We start from the raw sequence: 22,726 nt of genomic DNA, 5'->3' as shown, positions 1-22,726 counted from the left end.
GAAGAGTCCCTGACCTCATCCATCATTTTTTTTCTTACTGTGTAGGCACTAGATGAATGTTTGAATGTGTGTGCTTAAGGGACCAGGAGTCAGAGACCTTTTAATGAATCTGACCATGTACTTCTCAGAAGAACATTACTAGGGGAAAATTGTTGCATAAATAATGTGCAACAGCAGATGTCCAAGCCCTGTTTTCCTACAATAGCTCATAGCTTCAGAGACACTACTCTAAAAAATGTTTTAGCAAATGTTAGAAGCAGTCAAGGGTAAGAAGGAACAAACAGTTAGCATTTTAGAGCTGAGCAATTAAGGTAAAATAGGTATTTCTGGCAGTGATTATCTGTGTGTGTGCATACATTCCTTTGGATTTTTTTAAATCTAGATTTGCTGCCTCCTGATGGTTTTGCTCCCCAGCAACAGCAAGTTGGCAAGTGTTACTCAGTTTCTTTGCTGATGGTTGTCCTAAGTTAAAGCAGAGATGGCAGAACACAGCAGAATGTGACAGTGCCTTTAAAATAAAGAAATAAATGGGTGTGATACTACTGTTCATCCTAGGAAGACTGTGTCCCACTGACTTGCTGTCTTAAATGCCTCCTGATGGTTTTGCTCCCCAGCAACAGCAAGTTGGCAAGTGTTACTCAGTTTCTTTGCTGATGGTTGTCCTAAGTTAAAGCAGAGATGGCAGAACACAGCAGAATGTGACAGTGCCTTTAAAATAAAGAAATAAATGGGTGTGATACTACTGTTCATCCTAGGAAGACTGTGTCCCACTGACTTGCTGTCTTAAATGTTCTTCCTGTAATAGTTTAGGGTTTTTTAAGGAACACCTTGCTTTATCTTTCTGTGCCTGTAACTCACATTAACAGGAAATAAGCTTTTAAGTACCCTGCATGTATAATAAATATATGCTTCCTTTGTAAGATGACAGCTTAATTTCATATCTGGCATTAAACTTTCTAGCTTGGCCATAGACTTTCATTATTCTCTATGAACCTGCCCTTGGCAACAACAGCAAAGTTTCCAGTAAGCAGTTTGACTGGAACAGGCAGACTTCAGTGTCCTGGAGCTGGGATAGCATTTGATGGTCCCTTCGTTACCCACAAGACCATCTTGCAGGGTGACAGTACATGCAGTTCATGCCAAGTCCCATGCTAGTGAACCTGATGGTATGGTTTTCCCAGCTGATTTTGCTGGCTGTTGAATACCCCAACTGTTAATATTAATTTTTATTTTTTAAGGTAAATAAGTGCTGTTAGAGTTATAGCCTGGAGGAAAGAGCCTCTCTCTGGGAGTTAGTGCTAGTTAATACATTCTGCTTAGTAGACAGATGTCATTGAAGGAACTTTCCACGAGGCTGTTGTCAGAGTCAATGTGTTTGCTAGTCTGATCTCCTTTAACTCAAGGAAAGTATGGTGCATCTGGAAAGGGTTCAGAGAAGAACTGTCAGCTGGGACTCTTCAGCATGTAAAAGAGATGAAGTAGGAATCTGTAAAGCAAGGAGGAACTTTCATAGCAGCTACTTCTAGATGTATACTAGAAATGAGAAAAGTCTGAATCTCCCTGCTATTTCAGTTGTACTGTTATCACTGCTAATGATGGGCCACTGAATATTGGTGACAATGGCAGATTTTGCATCATTACGTCTGTTTAATGTCAACTGAACAAAACCTGTAAGATTTATTTTGCTCAGCCTTTAAACAGCCTTCAAACAGAAACAACTACCAATTAGTTATGAATTCTGGTAGTCAATGTTGTGACTATTCAATTCCCACAAATTTGTCTTAATATGTGCAGAGAATTTTTTGTACTTTTTATGGCATAGCACAAATATGTATGTCTGTACACTTATTCTGTGTAATTTGCATACCTAACTGCAAATGTATGTAAAATGAGATACTCAATAAAGATGCTTATTCTTTATTTTTCCCTTAATTTCAATTAACATGGCATATTCTTTTGTTCTGACACACAAAGAAGCTCACTGTATTTTTTTCTGAGTAATTTTAGTGCTAGTTTTGCAAGACTTGAGAAATCTTGGTTTGACTTTGTGCACTCAGGAAGCTTTGGGGATTTAGAAAGAAAAATTCCTGGAATGTAGTTCTCTTTAGCAGAAGGTTTTTTTCTTTTGCTTATAGCATAATGATAGGGAATTTTGCCCCTGTTTTTGCTTCCCCAAGTTGCATGAATGATTGGCCTCACCCGATGGCCAAGGTGTGAATTGCTGTTGGCAGACGGTGGGTAAGCAGGGGCCCCTCTTGATGTAAGTGGTTTGTTAGGTAGCCTGCAGGCCTCTCAGTCAATGACTTCTCTGTCCACGTACAGCTTAGGAACAGTTGCAGGGCATTTTTTTCAGATGCAAAATCTGTCAGCGAAGTGAAGTCAGCTTAAATACCAGCTGAGGCTTGAGCTCCCTTCATTTTTTGTTGACTTTATCCCCTCCTGCTCCTTCCCAGTCAAGTTTCTCTCTGCTTGAGTCAGACTTCCCGACACTTAAAAGTTTTTATTCTGTATTTTGGTTGTATAGGTTTGTGTGTGGCAAAGTTCAGGTGCTCTTCACATTCCCAGCCTCAACAGTGATCTGAAATGCTGAAGAGAGCAAGACCATTTTGGGTCTCTTAGACTCTTCAGCTGCTACTGTCCAATTAGCATCCAATAAAAGTGCTTCTGATACCCAAGTGTGCTGTACTCAGGTGATGCTGTGCAGACTTGCTGGAGTTTTTTGTGTTGTACCTTCTGTTACCAAGCTGTGGAATTCTAGCTGTGAATTGTCACCCCTTCTGTTCCTCAAATATGCAACAAAAATTACTTTCTGCACCGCAATTTATCCCCAAAATATAAGATGTAACTGATGGGGTATGGACAGGCAGGCAAAATGCAAAGAAACAATGAGCACGTGTGCTAAGCCAGTCCTGGGAGCAGGATGCTGGGGTCATGGCCATGTCTGCTGGCTGACAGTCTGAACATCTACAGATTTGGGCTGAACCTGTGGTGGTGTTGCTGGTCAGTGTTGAAGCATTTTATGCACTGAAAGCTTAAGGGGTTTTTGCCTGTGGCAAGAAATTTCAGGTCTTGTGGCTTATCTATTAAAAAAAAAAAAAAAGAAAAACCACAGTAAAATTCAAGGGAAAGGAAGGCCAGGGAAGAAGAGGGCAACTGTTCCTGGTTCTGTTTTATGTCACTCTCCTCAGGATAGACTTAGATGTCTTTTAAATCCTGTGTTCAGCTGCCTTGACTGCTCTTTTTCTCACTGTGATACCTTTGGTAGTTGACAAAGTTCAAATGATTTTCCTACTCATCAAAGGGCCAGAATGCTTGAAGACTTATAATTGAGAACTTCTGGCTGTTGAGTCAAATATCTTAAGGTCCTGCAGGTATTCTGTACATCTCTTCCCCCTTTAATGGCTGGTCCATGTAAGAGGCAGCAGCCTGGCACTCTCCATGCATTTGTCATTCCTCACAGTTGGTGGTTGAAGAAACAGCATTAGGGCTCTATGTGCCAGGCTGACTGCAGAAGCCCCTTCTGGACTTCTTCCTTTTCTTTGGTGCATGCCAGCTCCATATTGTTGTATTTGAAGATGTCTTTGGAAATTGCATTTTTCTGTGTAATAGGTTATTCAGAGACAGGGCCTTACCTACCCCTCAGTAGGAGGAAGTGTTGGGTATCCTTTGTTTTCCAGGTGAGGACAACACCTGTGTTGGAGAGGCTATGGCAGTGTGGGTGGAATGGATATCCCATTCTGTTCCATGCTGAGGTGTGTGCAGGTGCTGTCTGCACTAGATAAGGCGGTGCTAAAACACAACCTGCTTCTCTTGGAATCGTGTTGGAGAGGTGTTCTTGAGAAGTAAGGGTGTTTTGCAGTCTGAAGAAAGAGACGGTGGGACAGAGCAGGGTGTTTGCCTCCTTTTTTTAACTGGAAAATACAAGTCCATTTAGAATCTTTTGTATGAGAAAACATAATCTGTAAATGCTTACCCCATGGCTGCAGTAATGGTGAATAATTGTGACCTGATAGTTCTGCTCCAAAACCCCAGTGACTGGGAACACTTTTTCTTACTGTTTTTGACTTGTTGGGCACTTGGCAGTCAATGTCTATAATCCATAATCTTGTGTCATAGCTAAATGTAGGAGAAAGCTCTTGACTCTGAGTCTTTAGGGATATAGACGTACTGGTGTTTGATGAGAAGGAAACAGACACAAGGGGCTCCTAATGTGAAGGATACCATGTCCTGCTGAGCTGAGAAAGGTGAACTTGATTTGATTATATTTTTTTATTATATTTTTTCCCTCACCCTCTTCAACCTCCTTTGTGTCTTCCAGAGAAAGTTCATTCCTGCGACCAGGAAAGGCAGAGTGCCCTGGAGGAGGCCAGGCAGAACCCCCGTGAGGGTATCGTCATCCCTGAGTGTGCTCCTGGAGGGCTCTACAAACCAGTGCAATGCCACCAGTCAACTGGGTACTGCTGGTGCGTCCTCGTGGACACAGGACGTCCCCTGCCTGGTACTTCCACTCGGTAAGAGCCATAGACAGGCCTGGTGAGGTGCCTACCTGGAGAAGATGAGACATTAAAAAATGGTTACAATATCAGATCAGTTCCTCACTCTAGAGCAGTCAGTTCTGCACTATCTTCCTTAGAGCTAGCAGTGCCATATGTGATGTTCCCTGTTGAAAGTTACTATGCAGCTCCCTCTCCATAGGAGTTGGTACATAGAAACTGCTGCCCTTTTGCCGGTGTTAAGTATTCAGGCAAAGCAGCCTTTTTTTCTCTGGCTTGCTGCTTTTGGGTGGTAGCAGGAACTGGGGTTTTGCTCAAGAGTGCAAATTACGGGCACAGGCAATGAAAAGGCAAGTGGCTTTGTTGCATTATCCTCTGCTTTATACTTCCATGCTGCAGCCACTTGAATTCTTGCCAGTATGGATTTAGAAGACTGTTTCGTTGTGCATTGATAGATTTTAAGCTAGTGATAGATTTTTTTTTTTTTCTGTGAGTTCCTCTGTATCTTAAAACTACTTGGGGAGTCTTTTGTCATTTGGGATTCAGAAACAAGCTGGGTCTGGCAAGTTGTAAAAACAGGCCTGTAAGAGATGGGAGCTAAACTTTGCTAGATACAGTGATTCTGTAGAGCATTGACAGCTTTGAAAAAAAATCTCAGCCTATGCCCACAAGATTTGGATGAGAGCCTTGTGCTCTTTGTGGATTTTGCTTGGTAGCTGGTACTGGACTTCAAAATATATTCCTCCTTCTCTTTCCACTTCTGCTGCTGCTGTTGACTGTCCATAAACAGGTAGATGCTTGAGAGTGGTATTTCTTCTGCAGGTTTATTGGTTTTCCCTGCAGTAAGCAGATAAGACACAACCTGTTAGTGACCATGTGATGACACTAAAGCTATGTCACATAGTTTAGCTTCTTCTGTTCTTTTTCAGCTATGAGACCCCAGTATGTGAAAGCGATGCCAGATCGAAGAGCACAGAGATTGATGATCCATTCAAGGACAGAGAACTTCCAGGTCAGAGAAATGAGATCCCATCTCTGCCTTCTTACCTTGGGACTCTATAAGAGGCCAAGAATATTATTGAAGACATGGAGGATTTCCTCACCATGCATGCTTTACCATGGGATTTATTCTGTGTTATTTTGGATCACCTCCAGTTTCAGCAGTGAACTGGAAAAGGCTGGGAGTGTCCTGGGGGGCTGTTTATTGCCTGTCAGCCCTTTGAAAACATGTCTGGGATCAAAATTTTCAGGAAAGAAACCTGGAGATCCACTGTGGTAATAATGGGCTCAGCATTGAATACTGTTCTTCAAAGCTTGACCAGGGCAGGATCCTTTCTGTTTAGCAGGGCTTTTCGGCAGCTTGATGCATCCTGACCCATGAAAGAGGACACAACTGGCAGTTGTCAGTGGACTGACTGGCTCCCTGATACTGCATGGACCAGGCAGAAGCACATTTCTGGTGTACTAAGGTCCCTTTACTCATGATTGCTTCTCACTTACCTGGGCTGTATCCCTCATTTTTTTGCCTGGGACATGTTTTATTTCTTATTGTGCTTGCTTTATATTCTGCTTTTCCCTCTTGACAGAGTGACAAGCCATAATTTACTGTTTGCCTAACTTTTTCCTGCTAGGAAGATGTGCTGTACATAAGTGTCTGTGCAGCTGTTAAAAATGCTATGCCTGTTCCCTAGTTTCAGAAGCAATTCTGGCTGCCTTTCTAAGGGGCAGAGTAAGGGGCCCTCACTGACAGCTCAATCATTGGTCTCCTGAGGGGGGACTGCTTGATAACAGAAGCTACAGTGGGTCCCTCTCCACCCTGAGGGAGTGGTGGAGACCAATAACTGCTGAAAGAGCTGGTAGCTCTGAATTGACTTCATTTTCTGCTGGCTCTTTCTATGGCTAGCATAAGGTGAGTTTCCTCAAGCTGGTTAGCAAAGGAAATAAGATTTGTTCCAGACTTGCCTTCTGGGTTTCCTAATTTTTCTCCTGCTGGCTCCTGGTCTCAGACCCCATAGCTTTCTGCCTAACTGCTCTGCCCTCAGCAAGGCTCTCTTCTACGCAGCTCCTCATTTTCACAAGTCATGTAGAAATTTCATATCTGCCTCCTGCTCACATTCATAGGAAATTGACCAATTGGTTCAAGTATTACACTGGGGGGTAGCAGAAGGAAAAACAGCTAAATGATTGCATTAAGGGTCATTTCTGTAGGAAATCACAGTAAAATAGAATTACCTTGCTTCCCTGAGTCCTCATCCCCTTCTCCCATTGCCTTATTGCCTCTTCTTGCAGTTCCCCCCTGTCTCTCCAGAACTCCTACCTTTTGCTCTTGGGCTTTTTCTTTAAGACTCTTTCTGATCTCATGAAGACAAAATGGTTTTGTTTCCCTTCTCCCTTCCCTTCTACACTGAAGCCAGACAAGGGGACAGGAATGGCTTGATGCAGAGGACGACACATGGTGCTATGTAGCTTAGTGGTCTGGTCCCAGTATCAGACTCCAGGAGAGTTTCCCTCTCAGCTCAATCCACTTTTCTGTGCCTGAGTAAACCTGAAGCTCAGTGTTTAGCTGCATTGGTTGGCATGATTGTTGCCCTGAGAAGTTGTAGATGCTCCATCCCTGGAAGTGTTCAAGGCCAAGTTGGATGTGGCCCTGAGCAACCTGATCTAATGAATAGCATCCCTGCCAATGGCAGGGGGGTTGGAACTAGATGATCTTTAAGGTCCTTTCCAATCCTTACCACTTTTTATGATTCTTTGATGGTTCCTGTCACTGAAAATACCCTTATCTATGGAAATATTGGGAAATGGAGGATCTGATCCTGATTTGTCTGAATGAGAGATGCTGTGCTGCACGATCTTCTGATTGTTTCTTTTGATTTTTTATTTTGTTCTTTTTCTTTTCAGAACTGAATTTTAAGGAAAAATCCCTGCTTTAATTTGAGACTGTTTGTTCCACTTGCACCTGGTTCTGTCAGGGGGACCTCTTCTAGAGGTGTGCCCATTCTTTAGACTCTCAGTTTTGCAGGTGGTGGAATGCTACCTGGTCTGTGTAAAGACACCCTGTAGAGGCCAGGGTGAGGGAGGCATAAGTTCAGGCCCTTGCACACCTACACATACCCTCTTTACAAACTGTCCTGACTGTGGCCAGGAAGGGAAAAAAAAAAGGAAGGAAAATGTTGCCTGTATGTAGCAAAGGGCAACCTGCTAATTCCTGTAGACAGGGAGATGCTGAGACCCCAGGGAGATGACTTACAGCAAATAGTTTTTCAGCCTTCTCATTACTGCAACAAAAAACTCCTTTGAGTGGTCTACTCTGGCTGCAATAGCAGCTTACCCATTACAATGCTGACATTTTCTAGACCGTGTGCCAAATGAGTGCTGAGGGGTGTGCGTGTGTGTAATGTCCATAGTACGGAGACAGGCAAGGGACTGTTAGTTAGCTATTGCAGAGGACAGAGCCTGTAATCCTGCAAAGGAGGGGATTTTGTCAGATCAATTTGCAAGCTGCTTCAGCTGTCAAGGGATTGCAGTAAGTTTCTGGTGCTCTCTTTGGGGTAGGCGTGCTTCCCTGCTTGTTTGAGAAAAGCAGAAAGTGTTGACACTGCTATATGTTGCTGTGGGAGGCTGTTTTCTGATGTCTGCTGCCTTAATCAGCTGAATCATTGGTAGTGCATGGTGGTTTGAGGAAAGAGAAGAGGTGAGGGATGTAGTGATGGCTTCTCTGTCACATAAAGAGGAGACCATAGGATGGGAGGTGATGGGTTTTGGGCAATAGTTTTGAAGGTGGTGGGCTGAAGTTAAGTATGCTTGTTCTTTGTTAGACTAGAGCAATTGTTACAGTATTCATGTGGTAGTAAATGAAGCATGCTTTTGCCCTTTTAAGAGGCAAGGAAACAGCATAGATTGCCTTTTAAAGGTGAGGAGATGGAGAGTTTTGTCTCAGATATGTTGTAACAGGCTGGCACTGTTTAGGATAGGAGGCTCTGTGGTTATGCTGGTGGGAAACTAGACAGCCTCAGCACTAAGTAATGGAAATGGTTACCAAGCTAATCTTCAACCTGCTTTGTCCTGCTTTAAGGCAGCAGTGACTGGAGGTGATTACCACATGTTGACTCAGACTGACGTATTTCCTGTGTAGTGTGATCATGCAAAGAAATGAATGACTGTGGTAGGTGCTGGCAGCCAACACTCCCAGTGCCTGAAGAGCGGCAAGCGGCAAATCTTGCTGTGTGCTCTGGGACATTTTCAGCTGTCGGTTAGGACCTCAGAACAGCCATGTTTGCATCAGAAGATGATCCAGGAGGTCATGAGTTGTTTTGTAAACTTCTCTGCAAGTGTCACCATGGGAACTCCTGTCTGCCAGGCACTTCCAGCACATCCCTGCGGTTTTGCTGGTAGAGAACTGGGCGAGACCATAAAGCTAACCACACAGTCTTTCTGCCAGAGATTGTTGATGACCCTGCATGTGCCTGGACAAAAGCTGCAGGACAAATTGCCATGCAGAGAAACCCACTGATGGATTCTTCTGCTTTTCCTTAGGGACTGATGGTTGCTGTGTTAAAAACAAAGGAGATTCTGGCTGATCCTTGCTGAACTGGGATAGGAGACCAAGCCTGTGTGTCCTTGCATTAAATCTCCTCTTTTCTTTCTGCAGGCTGCCCAGAAGGGAAGAAAGTTGAGTTTATTACCAGCTTACTCGATGCTCTGACTACGGACATGGTACAGGCTATTAACTCAGCAGCACCTACTGGGGGTGGGAGGTGAGTCCAGAAAACACTCTGGCTGAATGCCACCCGGGGGCTGCAGAGCCTCAAGTACCCCTGAGGTGGGGGCAGGAGGGAAAGATGTTGCTCTGACAGATTTGGGTTCCTCTGGGTTGCTGGGAGAGGATCTGAGGCTGCATCTTCAGTCACTGCTCTGTCCTGTCATCCTAGCCCAGCCTGCCTCCTCCCACCCCTCCGCCCTGGCAGCTGCTCCGCCATAAAGGTTAGTATAGCCCATTTGAAGTGTGAAATGAGAGCTCAGTGGGAGGAAGTGGCTTGTTCTTTTGTCCCTTGGTGCATGAAAAGACCTAATAAAATGCAAATGGATTGAAGGAGACCGTGTGGCCTAGTGGCTACCACAGGGAGCGAAGAATGTGAACCGAGTTCTTGGCAGTAGCAGTGCTGTGGTTTTGCTGTGGGGCTGCAGCCAGCCTGCTGATGAGGAGAGGAGCTGTTTTTCATGGCCCTCCTCTCTGACCAGCTGCCTGTCCACCCCTTTTAGAAGGAGCAACAGGTCAGGCCTCTTGCAAGAGGTGGGCACAATTCTGCATTTCTGGGGGACTGGAGGAAAGCTGAGGCTGTGTCTCCCCCTCCTGCTTGGGAACAGCAGATCCTCTCAGCTCAGCAGCTGCAGCACTGCGTCCAGACAGGCCATTGTGAATGAATTGTGATGATTAAAGCTAGGCAAGGCTTCTATGGTTCTGGATCCGCCTGACTATTAAAGGAGTCAGTACTAGTGTAGTATGTAGGGATGCCACAGTGACTAATGTCCTCATGTTCATGGGGTCTAGAGATGGAGGTGCCTCTGTGGGTATTGCTCCAACATGTTGAGAGTAATGTTGATCCCCTGGTTTCCTCTCTCATAATGCAGGGGGAATCAGTGCCATCTTTAACTATTCAAGGTCCCAGGTGGCTCCTCTGTGTCCCTTGGTTTCAGTATGGTTTGTTTGTGAACCTGTATGCTTTTAACTTTGCATTTGGACCCTACAAATCAGACTAGTGACAGAGTGCTGCATGCTGAATATTCTGTAACCCACTGAATTAGCAGTATATGCCTAGCACGTCTATATTCATATAAACAGGATGAAAAATGCCCCAAGGATTGGAAATACATGGTTCTCTCCCAGACTTAAGAATTCCAATGTCAATTCTGTCTAATTTGCATGGTTCAAATGCAGTGGGTAGGGGTGGCAGGAAGCCCTGGAGAGTATTTGATATTTATTTGGGATCTTTGGCACTGGGACTGAAACACAGCCAACCTAATCATCACTCTTAAAATAAAGCTTAATATAAACCAATGTTGTAGAGACCAGAGATGTATGCCCCCACTGCACTTCTATAAACCAGCAGGCTTGCTTCCTAATGTTCCCCAAGCTTTGTGTATTTCTCAGCTTTCAATAGAGGCCTTTCTGGTGGAATTTTTCACTGCCCAGGTCTTCACACAGTCGTCATGTTGATTTATTTTCAGCTCCAGTGTTGGCAGCCCAGTTGCGAGGGGAAAAAGAAATCTTTTAGCAGGCTGTCCTTTGTAAGGCGAAAGACTGCTACCACCCAAATGCTCTGCCTGCCCACAGCCATGATTAAATTCAGATAAGTGCTCTGGTGTAAATTTCCATGTACATCAGCTAGGCTAAGCATGTAGTCCAAAGAAAATGTGTCAAGATTTTCTGTCCCACCAGGCCGTGGTGTCTTTTCTTAAAAGACATTTCAAGGAATTTTTTGGTACCTATATAAAAATTTAATCAGTACATCTTTCATTTCATATGGGTTTGAAGATTTGGGAAGCTGTCTCTGCAGTGAATCCTGCTTTCCAAGTTTCCTAAGGGGAGAAATATCCTGAGCCCTCTCTTTGGGAATTGGCTTCTGATGGCTTGGCCAGGTGTACTCTCTACTGGGTGAAAACTGGCTGGATGGCCAGGTCCAGAGTGTAGCTGGTGGCCAGTCACATGTGATGTTCCCCAGGGCTCAGTATTGGAGCTGGCCCTGTTTAATAACTTCATCAACAACCTGGACACGGGGATTGAGTGTCCCTCTAGCAAGTTCACAGATGACACTGAGTTGTGTGGGAGTGTTGATCTGCTGGAGAGCATGAAGGCTCTGTAGAGGGATCTGGACAGACTGGATCAATAGGCCATGGCCAATTTTATGAGGTTCAACCAGGCAAAATGTCAGGTCCTACGCTTTCATCACAACAACCCTATGCAGCACTACAGACTTGGGACAGAGTGGCTGGAAACCTGCTCAGCAGAAAAGGATCTGGGGGTGTTGGTTGACAGCCAGCTGAACATGAGCCAGCAGTGTGCTCAGGTGGCCAAGAAGGCCAGTGGCATCCTGGCCTGTATTAGGAATAGTGTAACCAACAGGAGCAGGGCAGTGATCATCCCTCTCTACTCAGCTCTGTGTTCAGTTCTGGACCACTCACTACAAGAAAGACATCAAAGTGCTGGAGCCAGAGAAGGAGGTGCTGGAGTGAATCCAGCCAGGGGAGATGGGGTTCCTAAAAGGTTTGGAAAACATGTTGTATGAGGAATGGCCTAGGAAATTGGGTTTGCTTAACCTTGAGAAGAGGTGGCTCAGGTGTGACCTTATTTCTCTCCACAACTGCCTGAAAGGTTGTGGGGAGGTAGGAGTCAGTCACTTCTCCCGAGTGATAAGTGACAGGATGAGAGGAAATAGCCTCAAGCAGTGTCAGGGTAGGTTTAGATTAGATAGTAGGAAAAACTTTCTCATGGAAATGGTTGTAAAGCATTAGAACATACTGCCCAGGGAAGTGGTGGAGTCATCATCCCTGGAACTGTTCAAAAACAGTGTAGATATGGAACTTGAGGACATGGTTTAATAGTAGTGGACATAGTGGTGCTTGGCTGATGGTTGGACTTGATGATCTCAGAGGTCTTTTCCAACCTTAACAATTCTATGACTCTATGTATATCTGAAATTGGGTGTCCTAACTTGATTTTAGCACTGGAAATGAAAGGCCCATGTTTGCTGAGAAGATCATGTTGGAGAGAAAAGCTAGGGGTCTGGCTATCTGATCTTTCTTAATCAGTCATGTCAGTTTTAGTGTCTTAATGGCAGTTTTCTTATTTGTGAGGCAAGCTTCACTTTGCAGGCTTTCTTCCATCTTTGCCATAATTATGGCAGAACAGATTCTGTATTTAAACACTTACTGGTTACTTCTATAGCTTTCCTCTTTCTGTTCCTTTGCAGTGTTCAGCATTTCATCCTACTGGGCCTTTTTTGAGTATGAACAAATGCATTCTATTAACCAAGGTTAATTTTAAATGTATCACCAGCAAAGCTGATGCCTGATGCAGGGGGTAGGCCAGGCAAACAGCAAGCTGTACTCTCCTGTCAGTCAGGCCCACATATTGTCCTACGTCTTCAAACCAGAGAAGCCACATATTGGAGCTTTAGTGTAAGGGGGTGAGTATTCCTGTTTCTCTGTGACAGCACAGAGATGATAGAGGCATACAATATTCATATTTAGTATCAACATTAAAATATAGGACCAAATGCAGAGAATAGCCTTTCCAAAGTGTCAAGGACTGAAAAAGCTTAACAGTGAGTCTTAAAGAGCTCAGCCTTCCTTAGGGTATTAAAGGAAAGGGAAAAAATGGTTGAAAGATGATTCTGTATAATCTGAGTAGCTCCGTAGGGACAAAGGCTCTGCAAGCTCTTTAGTCTAGCAGGGAAGAACATGATTAACTGAATATAAACAAATTTGTGATCAAAATTCCTTTAAAGTGAGAGCAATTCTAAGGCAAAAAGAAGTCATGAGGGAGGTGACAGATTCCCTCTCTCTAAGGCTTTCATCTTAGGCCTGGTGTCTTTCAGAAAGACTTGCTTTAGTCAAACCTGTGTTGTGGCCCTAAGAATAATTTGATTCACGTTCTGTGAGTATGATATACAGGAAATCAGATTAGATTACTCTGCCGCCTTCAGTCTGAATCTGGATATGCGAGTGAAAACTTCGTCCATGTGCTGAGTTTCTTCAAGACTTTACCTATTTATAATGCAAAACTTTTTGTGGCTTTGCAATTAATATCTGTATTAGCATGTGTTGGTTTTTTCTTTTAGGAGAGTGGGGGTGAGGGAGGAGCATGGGGAGAAATTAGACCTCTGCATTTAAAACACTACATAGAGCTGTGCTAAATTACACACATAACCAATCTAGTAGCAGCAAAGTGAGGTTGTACAACTGGCCTGCAGGCCATGTAAGTAAAACCTGATAAGACTGAGTTTTTTTTTAACTGGGCATGCTTAAAACAACCTTGTAATCCCTTATAGGTCTTGTCTTGTTTAAGGAAGTTCAAAGCTATTGACTTTAATTGAGTTACTCTTGCTTTACAATAATGTAAATGAGATGAGAACTTCCCTTCCTTGTGGCCCTGGTTTATATTACAGCATAATAGCCAAGCAGACTTCATTTAGAGTTTTGAAACAGAAAATCTCTGGTAAAATTCATTCTTAGTTTTAAGTTCATATAGTAACTCCAAGGCACATCTTGTTATTGTATGTTTTCAAAATAATTAAGAGAGCTCTTGTAGGAAATTGTTTTATTAACCAATGTTTGGTATCCTTATTGAAAAAAAGCATTGTTGAAATTGTTCGCAGCACTTAAAACATTTAGGCTTTGCATGAGTACGTTTTAGCCTATTTTCTAATTCTGATATATTCATCTCGCACAGGGCCTAAACTAAACTAGATCAAAGGGAATCCCAGCCTGGGTTTCCCTGATCTGAGAATCTCTCTTTGGTTCCTGCCAATTCAGAAATGAATTTTAGTTGTCAAAATGTGTGCACTGTGGCTTGCTACATTATCAGCAAAAAATATTACTGCCCTGTGGAATTTAGGGTAAAAGGGCAGTTTACAACAGCCACCCTTTACATGTAACACAGCAGCTATGCCCCTTCATTTTAAGTTGCCAGTTATTCCCCATGTAATAGTCCTAAAAAGTGCTTCAGAAAATTGCCCCCGAGGTTCCCTTTCATGCTCTAGTTGAGCAGTTTGAAGCAGGCAAGCACAGCTCAGCACATCTCCAGGGTGTTCTGAAGCCGATCCATGTTTTAATAAAGATTGACACTTTCAAACAGCGAAGGGAAGTTAATGCTCAACTCCTATTGCATTTCAATTGAAGTTGGATACCAACTTCTCTTTGTACTCTTATGGAAATTCTAGCCTAATTAAAAATACGGAAGAGTTCTTGTTAAGAGGAGGATCATTGAACAGTCAATGAGGAGTGAAGGGAGCTGATTTTTTTTAACCTTTTAAATTATTTATCTCACTATCTTCAGAAAAGTTGTGTTCAGAATAATGTTTAATATAGAACTTAGCCAGAAGAGAGGCAGAAACTGGCCTGTAATAGGGAGATAACTGAAGTTTTAGCTGTAGAGGAATTATGCATACCCCATAATGAATTTGGACTGCATAGAACCCTTTTGTTTAGCCTAAACGCAGCTTACTTTTTTGTTCTCTTCTTGATTCTTTGGCTACAGGAAAGGGAGACTAATAAAACAAATACAGGATCCTTTTGCAATTCCATTAGAGTAATCCTCTTTGATTCAAACTATGATCTACAGCTACAGCCTTTAACTTTAGAATAGGCAACTGCAAAGAAAAACAAAAGGGGATTAAGAAGTGGAAGCAGACAGAGAACAATTATGCATTTTACCTCAGTTTGTTAAACTCATTGCTTTCCACTGCTCCCTGCTGGCACTTTGGTGGACATCATCAATGCTATCATGAGCACTGACTGGCAGGGTCAGTCCTGTCATTTCCTTAGCTTCACTCTTCATCTGTTCCTCATTCAGCAAGAGTGTCAAGCAGGGTATCTGTCCCTGCAAAATATTTTCAAGTCATAAAAACTTTAACTTCTGTAGACATCCTGACCACAAAAATACCTCGTGTGTTAGGATTAAAAGCTGGACTAAGTTGTTCGAGTGTTTTTATTTTGGTGGTGGTGGTGGTTTGGGGTTGTTTTGTTTGGTTAGGGTTTTCTTGTTCACTATTGTGGGGGTTTTTTGTGTTTTTTGAGTTTTTTTTTCCTGTTCCATCTGCTAGCAGCTTCTTGCTCATCAGTATTCTTTCATCCTGGAATAGCTCCCTCTGGTTTAGTCTCTGCAGTCCACTTGGATGATGTTAGGCTGACTTTAATCCCCTTCCCTTCTCCTGCCTCAGCTGCTAATGTTGCTACATAGAGTTCGTATTACAAAGTAATAGATTTTCTAAAAGTCTTCAAACAGGTGATCATCTGATGGGTAATTCAGGGATTGCAACCTTGCTTTCTATCAAAGCAGTAGTTTGTATTAGGATTTTTTGTCACTGCAGCAGTACTGTGGGTCCGTGTGGCCTATGTAATGGAGCTGCAAGTGTTCCAGGGGACAAAGGATCAGCTTTGGTAGGAATGGACTGCGGTTTACTTGGTAAAATTTAGCAGGGCATATTATGCTTTGACAGCATAGTTCTATGGAGGATAATGTGACTGCACACTGCACGGCTCTGTAGGTGAGTAATGTATCACATTTGCTGTTCTTGTATACTTTACCCTATACACCTCCCCTTCTTCCCTGCTCCTTCCCATTGAGTTAACTCCTCCTTTCTTGCAAGGAGACTCAATGGCTGCAAAGCATTACAGGTGGCATGTAAAGTGCATATTCAAGCTGCCTCTGATATTTTGGCACTCTTCTCTCTGTTCCAGAATTCAGTGCAGCTACAAAAGTGTTTGTCCATGTTTTTTCTTTGCATTCTGCCTGTACCCCAGTTACATCAGATGATGCGAAGGTGTTCTGTGGAAGTGTGCATCAACTGGAAGATAGTATTGTTAAAAGTCACAGTAACTTAACTCACATATCTCCAAGCATAAGCCACCTAAGAAATAAGTATCCTTCTGCTGTAAGGGAGCTATTATCACATTATACAGAAAGAGGAGTAAAAGCCTACTTAGAGAAGACTATACTTGATGCCAAGAAATTTATAAAAAAAGCTGAGAGAGCAGGTTTGATGTCCTAGGCTGTTGTTAATGAGGCCATGATTTTCTTCATTGTTGGGATGTGGTGGGCTTACGCTGCACAGTCGAATTAAACTTGCTGTCTTGTGTACAGAAGCAATCCAGCAATAGCAGGTTATGTTTGGAAAATCAGCTTGCACAGAGTGCCGTCCTTCCCTAGCGCTCATTCTTTAGGATTGACTGTTTTGCCATAGAGTGCTAAAGAGCAACAATTAAGAAGAAAAGTAAGTACAGCTGTAATGCACTCAACGTAGAAGGCTGTCTACATTTTGCTAGTATCTGTCTTTACTAGGTCTTACAAAGCTGCTACAGCACTGGAGTGAGGTACTGGAATTCAGTGGATTTTTGTGTGACTGGTGTTAGAGCATGAGGTGTTGGAAGTTGAGAATGTACAGGGCAGCTTTGTTTTCTCTTGGTTTTTCTGTTTCCTTTATGGTCTGAACGAGTAGTGAGGCAGCCCAACAAATCAAGTTTGCATATGAGGGGTGATGTATTTCTCCTGCAACAGTAATGGGGAGGAAATCGAGGGAAATTCCCCTGGAATACTCCTGCCAAGTCTGTGCTTGAAGGACAATTAGAGCCCCAGATTTGTTTCATCTGACCCAGCAGGTATGGTTGGTGTCATGGCACATCATCAAAGCTAGGTGGCCTAGCAGTGCTGTGAAGTTGCATCAATTCATGCATGTTTCATGGGTGGTGCATAAGTGCATTGCATGGGCAGTCGTCCAAATCAAAATAGTTACATACAGTATTGTAACCTCAGCCTCCTTTAGTGTATCATGTAATTTCATGAGCCAGGGAGATATAGCTGCACTGAGATGATATGAATGCTTCCTGTGCTGGGATTCTGGATGATCATCAGAGAAGGCAGACAACCATCTCAGGAACTGCAGTGCTGCTAAGCCAGCCAACAGGAAGTGGTAAAAACTCCGAAGTGGCTGTATCTTCCTTCCTCCTAAAATCACAGCTGTTAAATTAATTCCCTTTAGCTCTATTAGCATGCTGCAGTTTTCAGCATGAGCTCTCAACATGTTTGTAATGGCAAAGACTGATTTATCATCACCTCATGAGTCAATCTATTAGCCTGCAGATCTCCCTAATTTTCTTCATGGAAGTGCTGAAGAGAGCTATGTTGCCTCTCTTGGTAACTCGTAGGAGCTCCTCCTTGATATGCCTCTGAAAAAGAGGCATTTTTAAGTCCTGCTTCCGAGTGGGTAGTAAGAAGCTTGTGTTTCTGTCTGTTGTCTTTCTGCTGTTGGTTTGAAGGTGCTCCACTGTTTTCTCCATTTTTGCCTCTCCACTTGTGGGCCTTCAGGAAACAAAGGGCAAGCCAAGGTGGGGATGAGGGGAATCTCACATGCAAAAGCTCAGGTTTTATTCTTCTATCTCAGCAAAAGCAGAATATTGCCCCTGGCAATACAGAACTTCCCTGAGGCTGTTGGAAACATGCTAGTCTTCAAATGATAGCTAGCTCCTTTCCAAAAGGGAGAGAGGCCAATAGCTATGTTAATAAATGTCATAAAAACAAGTCACAGGATGTATTTTTATTCTCTCCTGACATCCTGGTCTTTGCATACACTTTTGAAAATCTGGGCACTCCCTTAGCTTCCTGGGGAGATTTCTGCAATTTCTGCTTGTGCATCAGTGACTCCAGGGGCTTGCCTTGTATTTTGGCTCCTAAAACTAAGCCAGACTTATCCCTAACCTCTTCTTCCAGCACGGTGTTTATCCCACTCTACATTGACCAGATGCTGTGACTGAATGCCAGTCTGCCTCTCAGCTAATAACTAAATGATGGAGATAGTTTCAAAACCTTGGGGAAAATGTGTAGTTTATTTGCCTCTCACTACTGCATATGTTTACTTCTTGCAAGGATTCATCTATTTCTGGTTAGGGGTTACCTTTCTAAATTGTATCCTCATTTGTGAAGGCTATCAAAGAAGGTTAATAGGAACCTCTGTTCTCCACCTAAGCTCTAGTTCTTGCTTTCTGCATGTTGCAGATTCCCTTTCACTAGTGATTTAAATTACCATGGTAGTGGAGTTGGGGGGGGGCTTTTTTTCCAGCTCTGTAGCTGCATTTTAAAGACAAAACAGTTCATACCAGAAGGTCAAAAAATTTCTCCCTTCTAGTTCCCAACAAAGAAATTTTCAGTGACCATTTAAATACAGATCCTACCAGTTTCTGAAATGAGGTCAGTGACAGTCTTAGAGTGCATTTTATAAGGTACTTGGGTTCATATTTCCCCATCAGCTAGAATGCCCCAAACTCACACCAGAATCTGGCTGCCTGCAGCATGCAACTGTTCCTCTTTCCTTCCTGGGGAAGGAATTTAGGCAGCAGCTGGAGATGTCTCCTGGAATAAGTCAGAGCAACCAGTGCCAGTGTAGCGTGTCTGACTACCTATCCACTAATTTCCATGCACTGAAATGCTTTATTCTTGGAAGGAAAAAGGCTCAAGTCTCAGTCTCATTTCAGCATCTTTTCAGCTTTCTCTGTTGGCACGCTCATTATATGAAGAAAAGACACTCTAGCTTAGAAAAAGTTTCTACCCTGGTTCTTGGTATCACTGGGGAATAACCCCTTTCCCACTGCAAAGCACCAGATACTGGTTAAATGGTATGACATAACAGTGCCTGTTCAGTTGAATGGCAGCATTCTCTATTTGTGTCTACAGCTGTTCCTCCTCTTTTTCTTCTCCTCCTCACTGATACTGCTTGTTGTTGTCCACTGAAAGAAAATGTGAGTCAGTAACATCAAACTTGTAATATCACAATGAGCAAGAAATGAAGCAAACTGAAGTTGCCAGTTCTGTAGTATTGCTGTTAATGGATTTGTGGTGTTTGTCTGCTGTAGAACTCTTATGTATAAATCAACCATGTGAAAAGCATTAAAAATGCTGAAAATACTGCACAGGAGTTCAGATCGTATAAATAGATACAGGGAGAATGTTGTATCTTGCCAAGGACATTTTGAAATAACAAATGTTTCTTGCATTAAATTAATTTGTTCCCTTTCTGAAGTCTAGATGTTGCTTTCACACAAACTATCATGACAGCTTACACTCATGTCTCTCTGCTGGTAACTTGACTGAGAACTCAAGGGTCAAAAGGACCATGGAGAATGCTTCTACTGAGGGTATCAAACTCCAGGATTCTCTTGGCACCACTCATTAATGCTAGAGGACATTTTCAGAAAAAGATCCCAGCTAAAAGGAGGAGATTAGAAGACCTGTGTTTTTTGCCTTCTTTAAATACAGCATAGCACTTGCCTGATTTGGTGAGCATCTCTTGCTTCTCAGCATGTGCTTGACAGTGTTGGTGAGAGCACCCACTTGTTGGGGGCCTGTGCTTCTTCTGTTCCAGGTTCTCTGAGCCAGACCCTAGCCACACACTAGAGGAGCGAGTGGTACACTGGTACTTCAGCCAGCTGGACAACAACAGCAGCAATGACATCAACAAGCGGGAGCTAAAGCCTTTCAAACGTTATGTAAAGAAGAAGGCCAAGCCCAAAAAATGTGCCCGACGTTTCACTGACTACTGTGACCTCAACAAGGACAAGTCGATCTCGCTTCAGGAGCTGAAAGGGTGTTTGGGAGTCAGCAAGGAAGGAGGTGAGTGGCTTTTCTTCCTTATTGCCTGATAATAAAAGACTGACATGGAGTTACAGCAAACTCAGGAACCTGTTTTCTCCCAACTGTTTCAAAAGTACAACAGTTTTTGTGAGAAAATGAGTGAGATTAATCCCCTGCCATGCAAATATAGTTCCTTACTTGTGTTGTGGCTCTGTGTTGTATCCCTTATCACAGACCGTCATGCTGAGCACTATACAGAAACAGGGCAAACAGATGAGCCTTAGCCAGAACTCTGCTTGTACTGTAGTAGTCCTTGGAAACGGTAGTTCAGGTCAGGTCCCTTTGAGTAATACACTGCTAACAATATTCTGTTGTCTCAACCATGTAGGTTGGATGATGTATGAGCCAGCACAGACCCAGTCCTTCTCTAGAGACCCTGTTGACTAACAGAAATAATATTTATTTTCATTGCTAAATTCAGCATGCAGGAAAGTGGATGATGCAGAGAGAACAACTCAGAAAGAAAGCACAAGGCTGTACTGTTGCCCTTTTTCATTGTACTTCAAGATTGGGGGAGAAATAGGGCATGTGAATAACCTATTTTAATTTGTGTTTAGTGCCTGAGCAACCAATTCCACCCTGTGGCCTTTTCTTCTTTTTTCATCTTCACCTCATCTTCTGTTGGGACCTGAAACTAATATTTTTGGAAATTTTATGAATTGAAACTGTTCAACCCGAAGTCAATAATTATCTGTCATTCTTGTCTGTGGGCAGACTGGCTTGGCAGCAGAAGGCAAACAGGGAGATTCCAGGGGACTAATTTCCTGTGCAGGTGTTTTGACTGTGCAGACAGCTCTTGTTATAACTGTCATGCTAGTTGGGGAGGGTGGGTAGCTTTCTTTCTCCCATCTTAACCTTTCCTTAATTCTTTCCTCAGGTTTAGCATAAGTGGGAAGGAAGTCAGTACATTTAGGTGTTGGGAAGTTGCATTTTCTAGGTGCTTTGCAAACATCTTAGTTATAATAAACATGCTGCATTACTCCTCAGCTGTGAGAAGCATTCAGCTTCCATAGCCCAGTGGAAGGTATTTTTTGGTCATTGGTACCTTACTGAGGAATGACATACTAAAACAAAAATCGTTAATTTTATTACCTTCACAATAAGATGAATATGCCAAATGAGTTTTGAGCTGTTTGGCCTGGAAAAAGACTCTCTGGAATCTGCTGCCTTGGCCAACTGATTGTTCACAATTTAGTTTATGGAAGGGGAAAAAATCAAAGGGAGAGAAGAAACAAAATGTGAATCTTTGGGCCCATGTGAAGGGGAAGGAAAGCAATGAGACATTGTTGTGAGTGCCTGATTGTCCAACTATTTGCTTAGAACACAGCCTTGACCTTTCATGGTTTCTTCTGTTGTATGAGGATCGGAATGTGGGCAGAAAGGGACTCTGATATTGTTTTATCATACAACTCCACATACCTACTACAGGCCTGATAGGCCTTGAGGATCGAAGATAAATGGATAAGTTATGTGGAAGGAGGACTGATGGGGAGCTAAATGGATGGTGAGGACTAAAAAGCAGTGCAAGGGGCAGTGTGGGGAGCAGGTAGTTTCCTACATGTAGGAAAGAACTGAGGCAGAGCACTCTGGAGGTACAGTAAGCAAGTTTGTGATGGATCTTTTTTAAAAAGTCATGAAGTTGTGAGGTGGTAGATGACATGTTTTCTATCCTTTCTATTCACCAGAACTTCTAAATTTAGAAACAATTGGTATCTTTGCCTTTGACATGGTCCCCTACAACATTCCTCTCCCTAAACTGGAGAGTGATGGATTTGATGAGTGAACTGTTAGATGAATAAGAAAGTGGTTGGATGGTCACATCCAGGGGGTAGTGGTCAATGGCTCAGAGTTGTGATGGACATCATTGACAAGTGGTGTCGCTCAGGGGACCATATGGGGACCAGTGTTATTTAACAGTGGCCAAGAAGGCCAATGACTTTACTGGCCTATATCAAGAGTAGTGTAGCCAGTAGGACTAGGGAAGTGATTGTCCCCATGTACTCAGCACTGATGAGGCCACACCTTGAGTGCTGCGTTCAGTTATAGGCCTCTCACAAAGGACATTGAGATACTGGAGCAAGTCCAAGTGAAGTGCAACAAGGCTTGTAAAAGGTTTAGAACACATGTCTTATGAGGAACACATGTCTCAAGAAGAATAGGCTCAGGGGTGACCTCATTGCTCTCTACCACTACCTGGAAGGAGGTTGCAGTGAGGTGGGGTCTGGTCTCTTCAGCCATTCCTGCAGTGAGAGGACTACAGGAAATGGCTTTAAGCTGAGACAGGGAGATTCAGATTGGATATTAGAAAAAAAATATTTCACTGTTAGGGTGATCAGGCATTGGAATAGATTGCCCAGCGAGGTGGTAGGATCACCATCCCTGGAGGTGTTTCTTAGAGGCATCTTGATCTGGCACTGGGTGATACAGTTTAGTGGTTTAGGGGATGCAGTGGTAGTGCTAGGTGGATGGTTCGACTGGATGATCTTAAGGCCTTTTCCAGCCTTAATGTTTCTATGAATATCTTCATTAACAACATAGAGGAAGAGACTGAATGCACCCTCAACAAATTTGCAGATGACCCTGAGCTGAGTGGTGCAGTTGACACACCTGAAGGATGAGATGCCATCCAGAAGGACCTGGACAAGCTTGAGAAGTGGCCCATGGGAATCTCATGAGATTTAATAAGACCAAGTGCATGGTTCTGCACCTGGGTTGGGGCAACCCCTGCTATCAATACAGGCTGGGGAGTGGACTCATCGAGATCAGCCCTGCCAAAGACTTGAGGGTGCTGGTGGATGAGAGGCTGGACATGAGCTGGCAACATGCACTT

At 43.2% G+C, this 22,726-nt stretch overlaps 1 protein-coding gene across 1 annotated transcript in view; it reads left to right on the top strand.

Moving 5' to 3' along the window:
* Window positions 1-21,679, top strand: part of SMOC1 (SPARC related modular calcium binding 1) — an 83,515-nt gene extending 61,836 nt beyond the window's left edge. The window contains exons 8-12 of the mRNA XM_009069980.1: window positions 4,319-4,511; window positions 5,423-5,505; window positions 9,145-9,250; window positions 19,628-19,875; window positions 21,582-21,679. Of these exons, the coding sequence (XP_009068228.1) occupies window positions 4,319-4,511; window positions 5,423-5,505; window positions 9,145-9,250; window positions 19,628-19,875; window positions 21,582-21,679 (728 nt within the window). The remainder of the gene's footprint in view (window positions 1-4,318; window positions 4,512-5,422; window positions 5,506-9,144; window positions 9,251-19,627; window positions 19,876-21,581) is intronic.
* Window positions 21,680-22,726: the final 1,047 nt, after the last annotated feature.

The sequence above is a fragment of the Acanthisitta chloris genome, unplaced genomic scaffold (genome assembly GCF_000695815.1).
Source record: "Acanthisitta chloris isolate BGI_N310 unplaced genomic scaffold, ASM69581v1 scaffold3352, whole genome shotgun sequence".
NCBI lineage: Eukaryota > Metazoa > Chordata > Aves > Passeriformes > Acanthisittidae > Acanthisitta > Acanthisitta chloris.
This window is presented reverse-complemented; position numbering and strand designations above follow the sequence as displayed.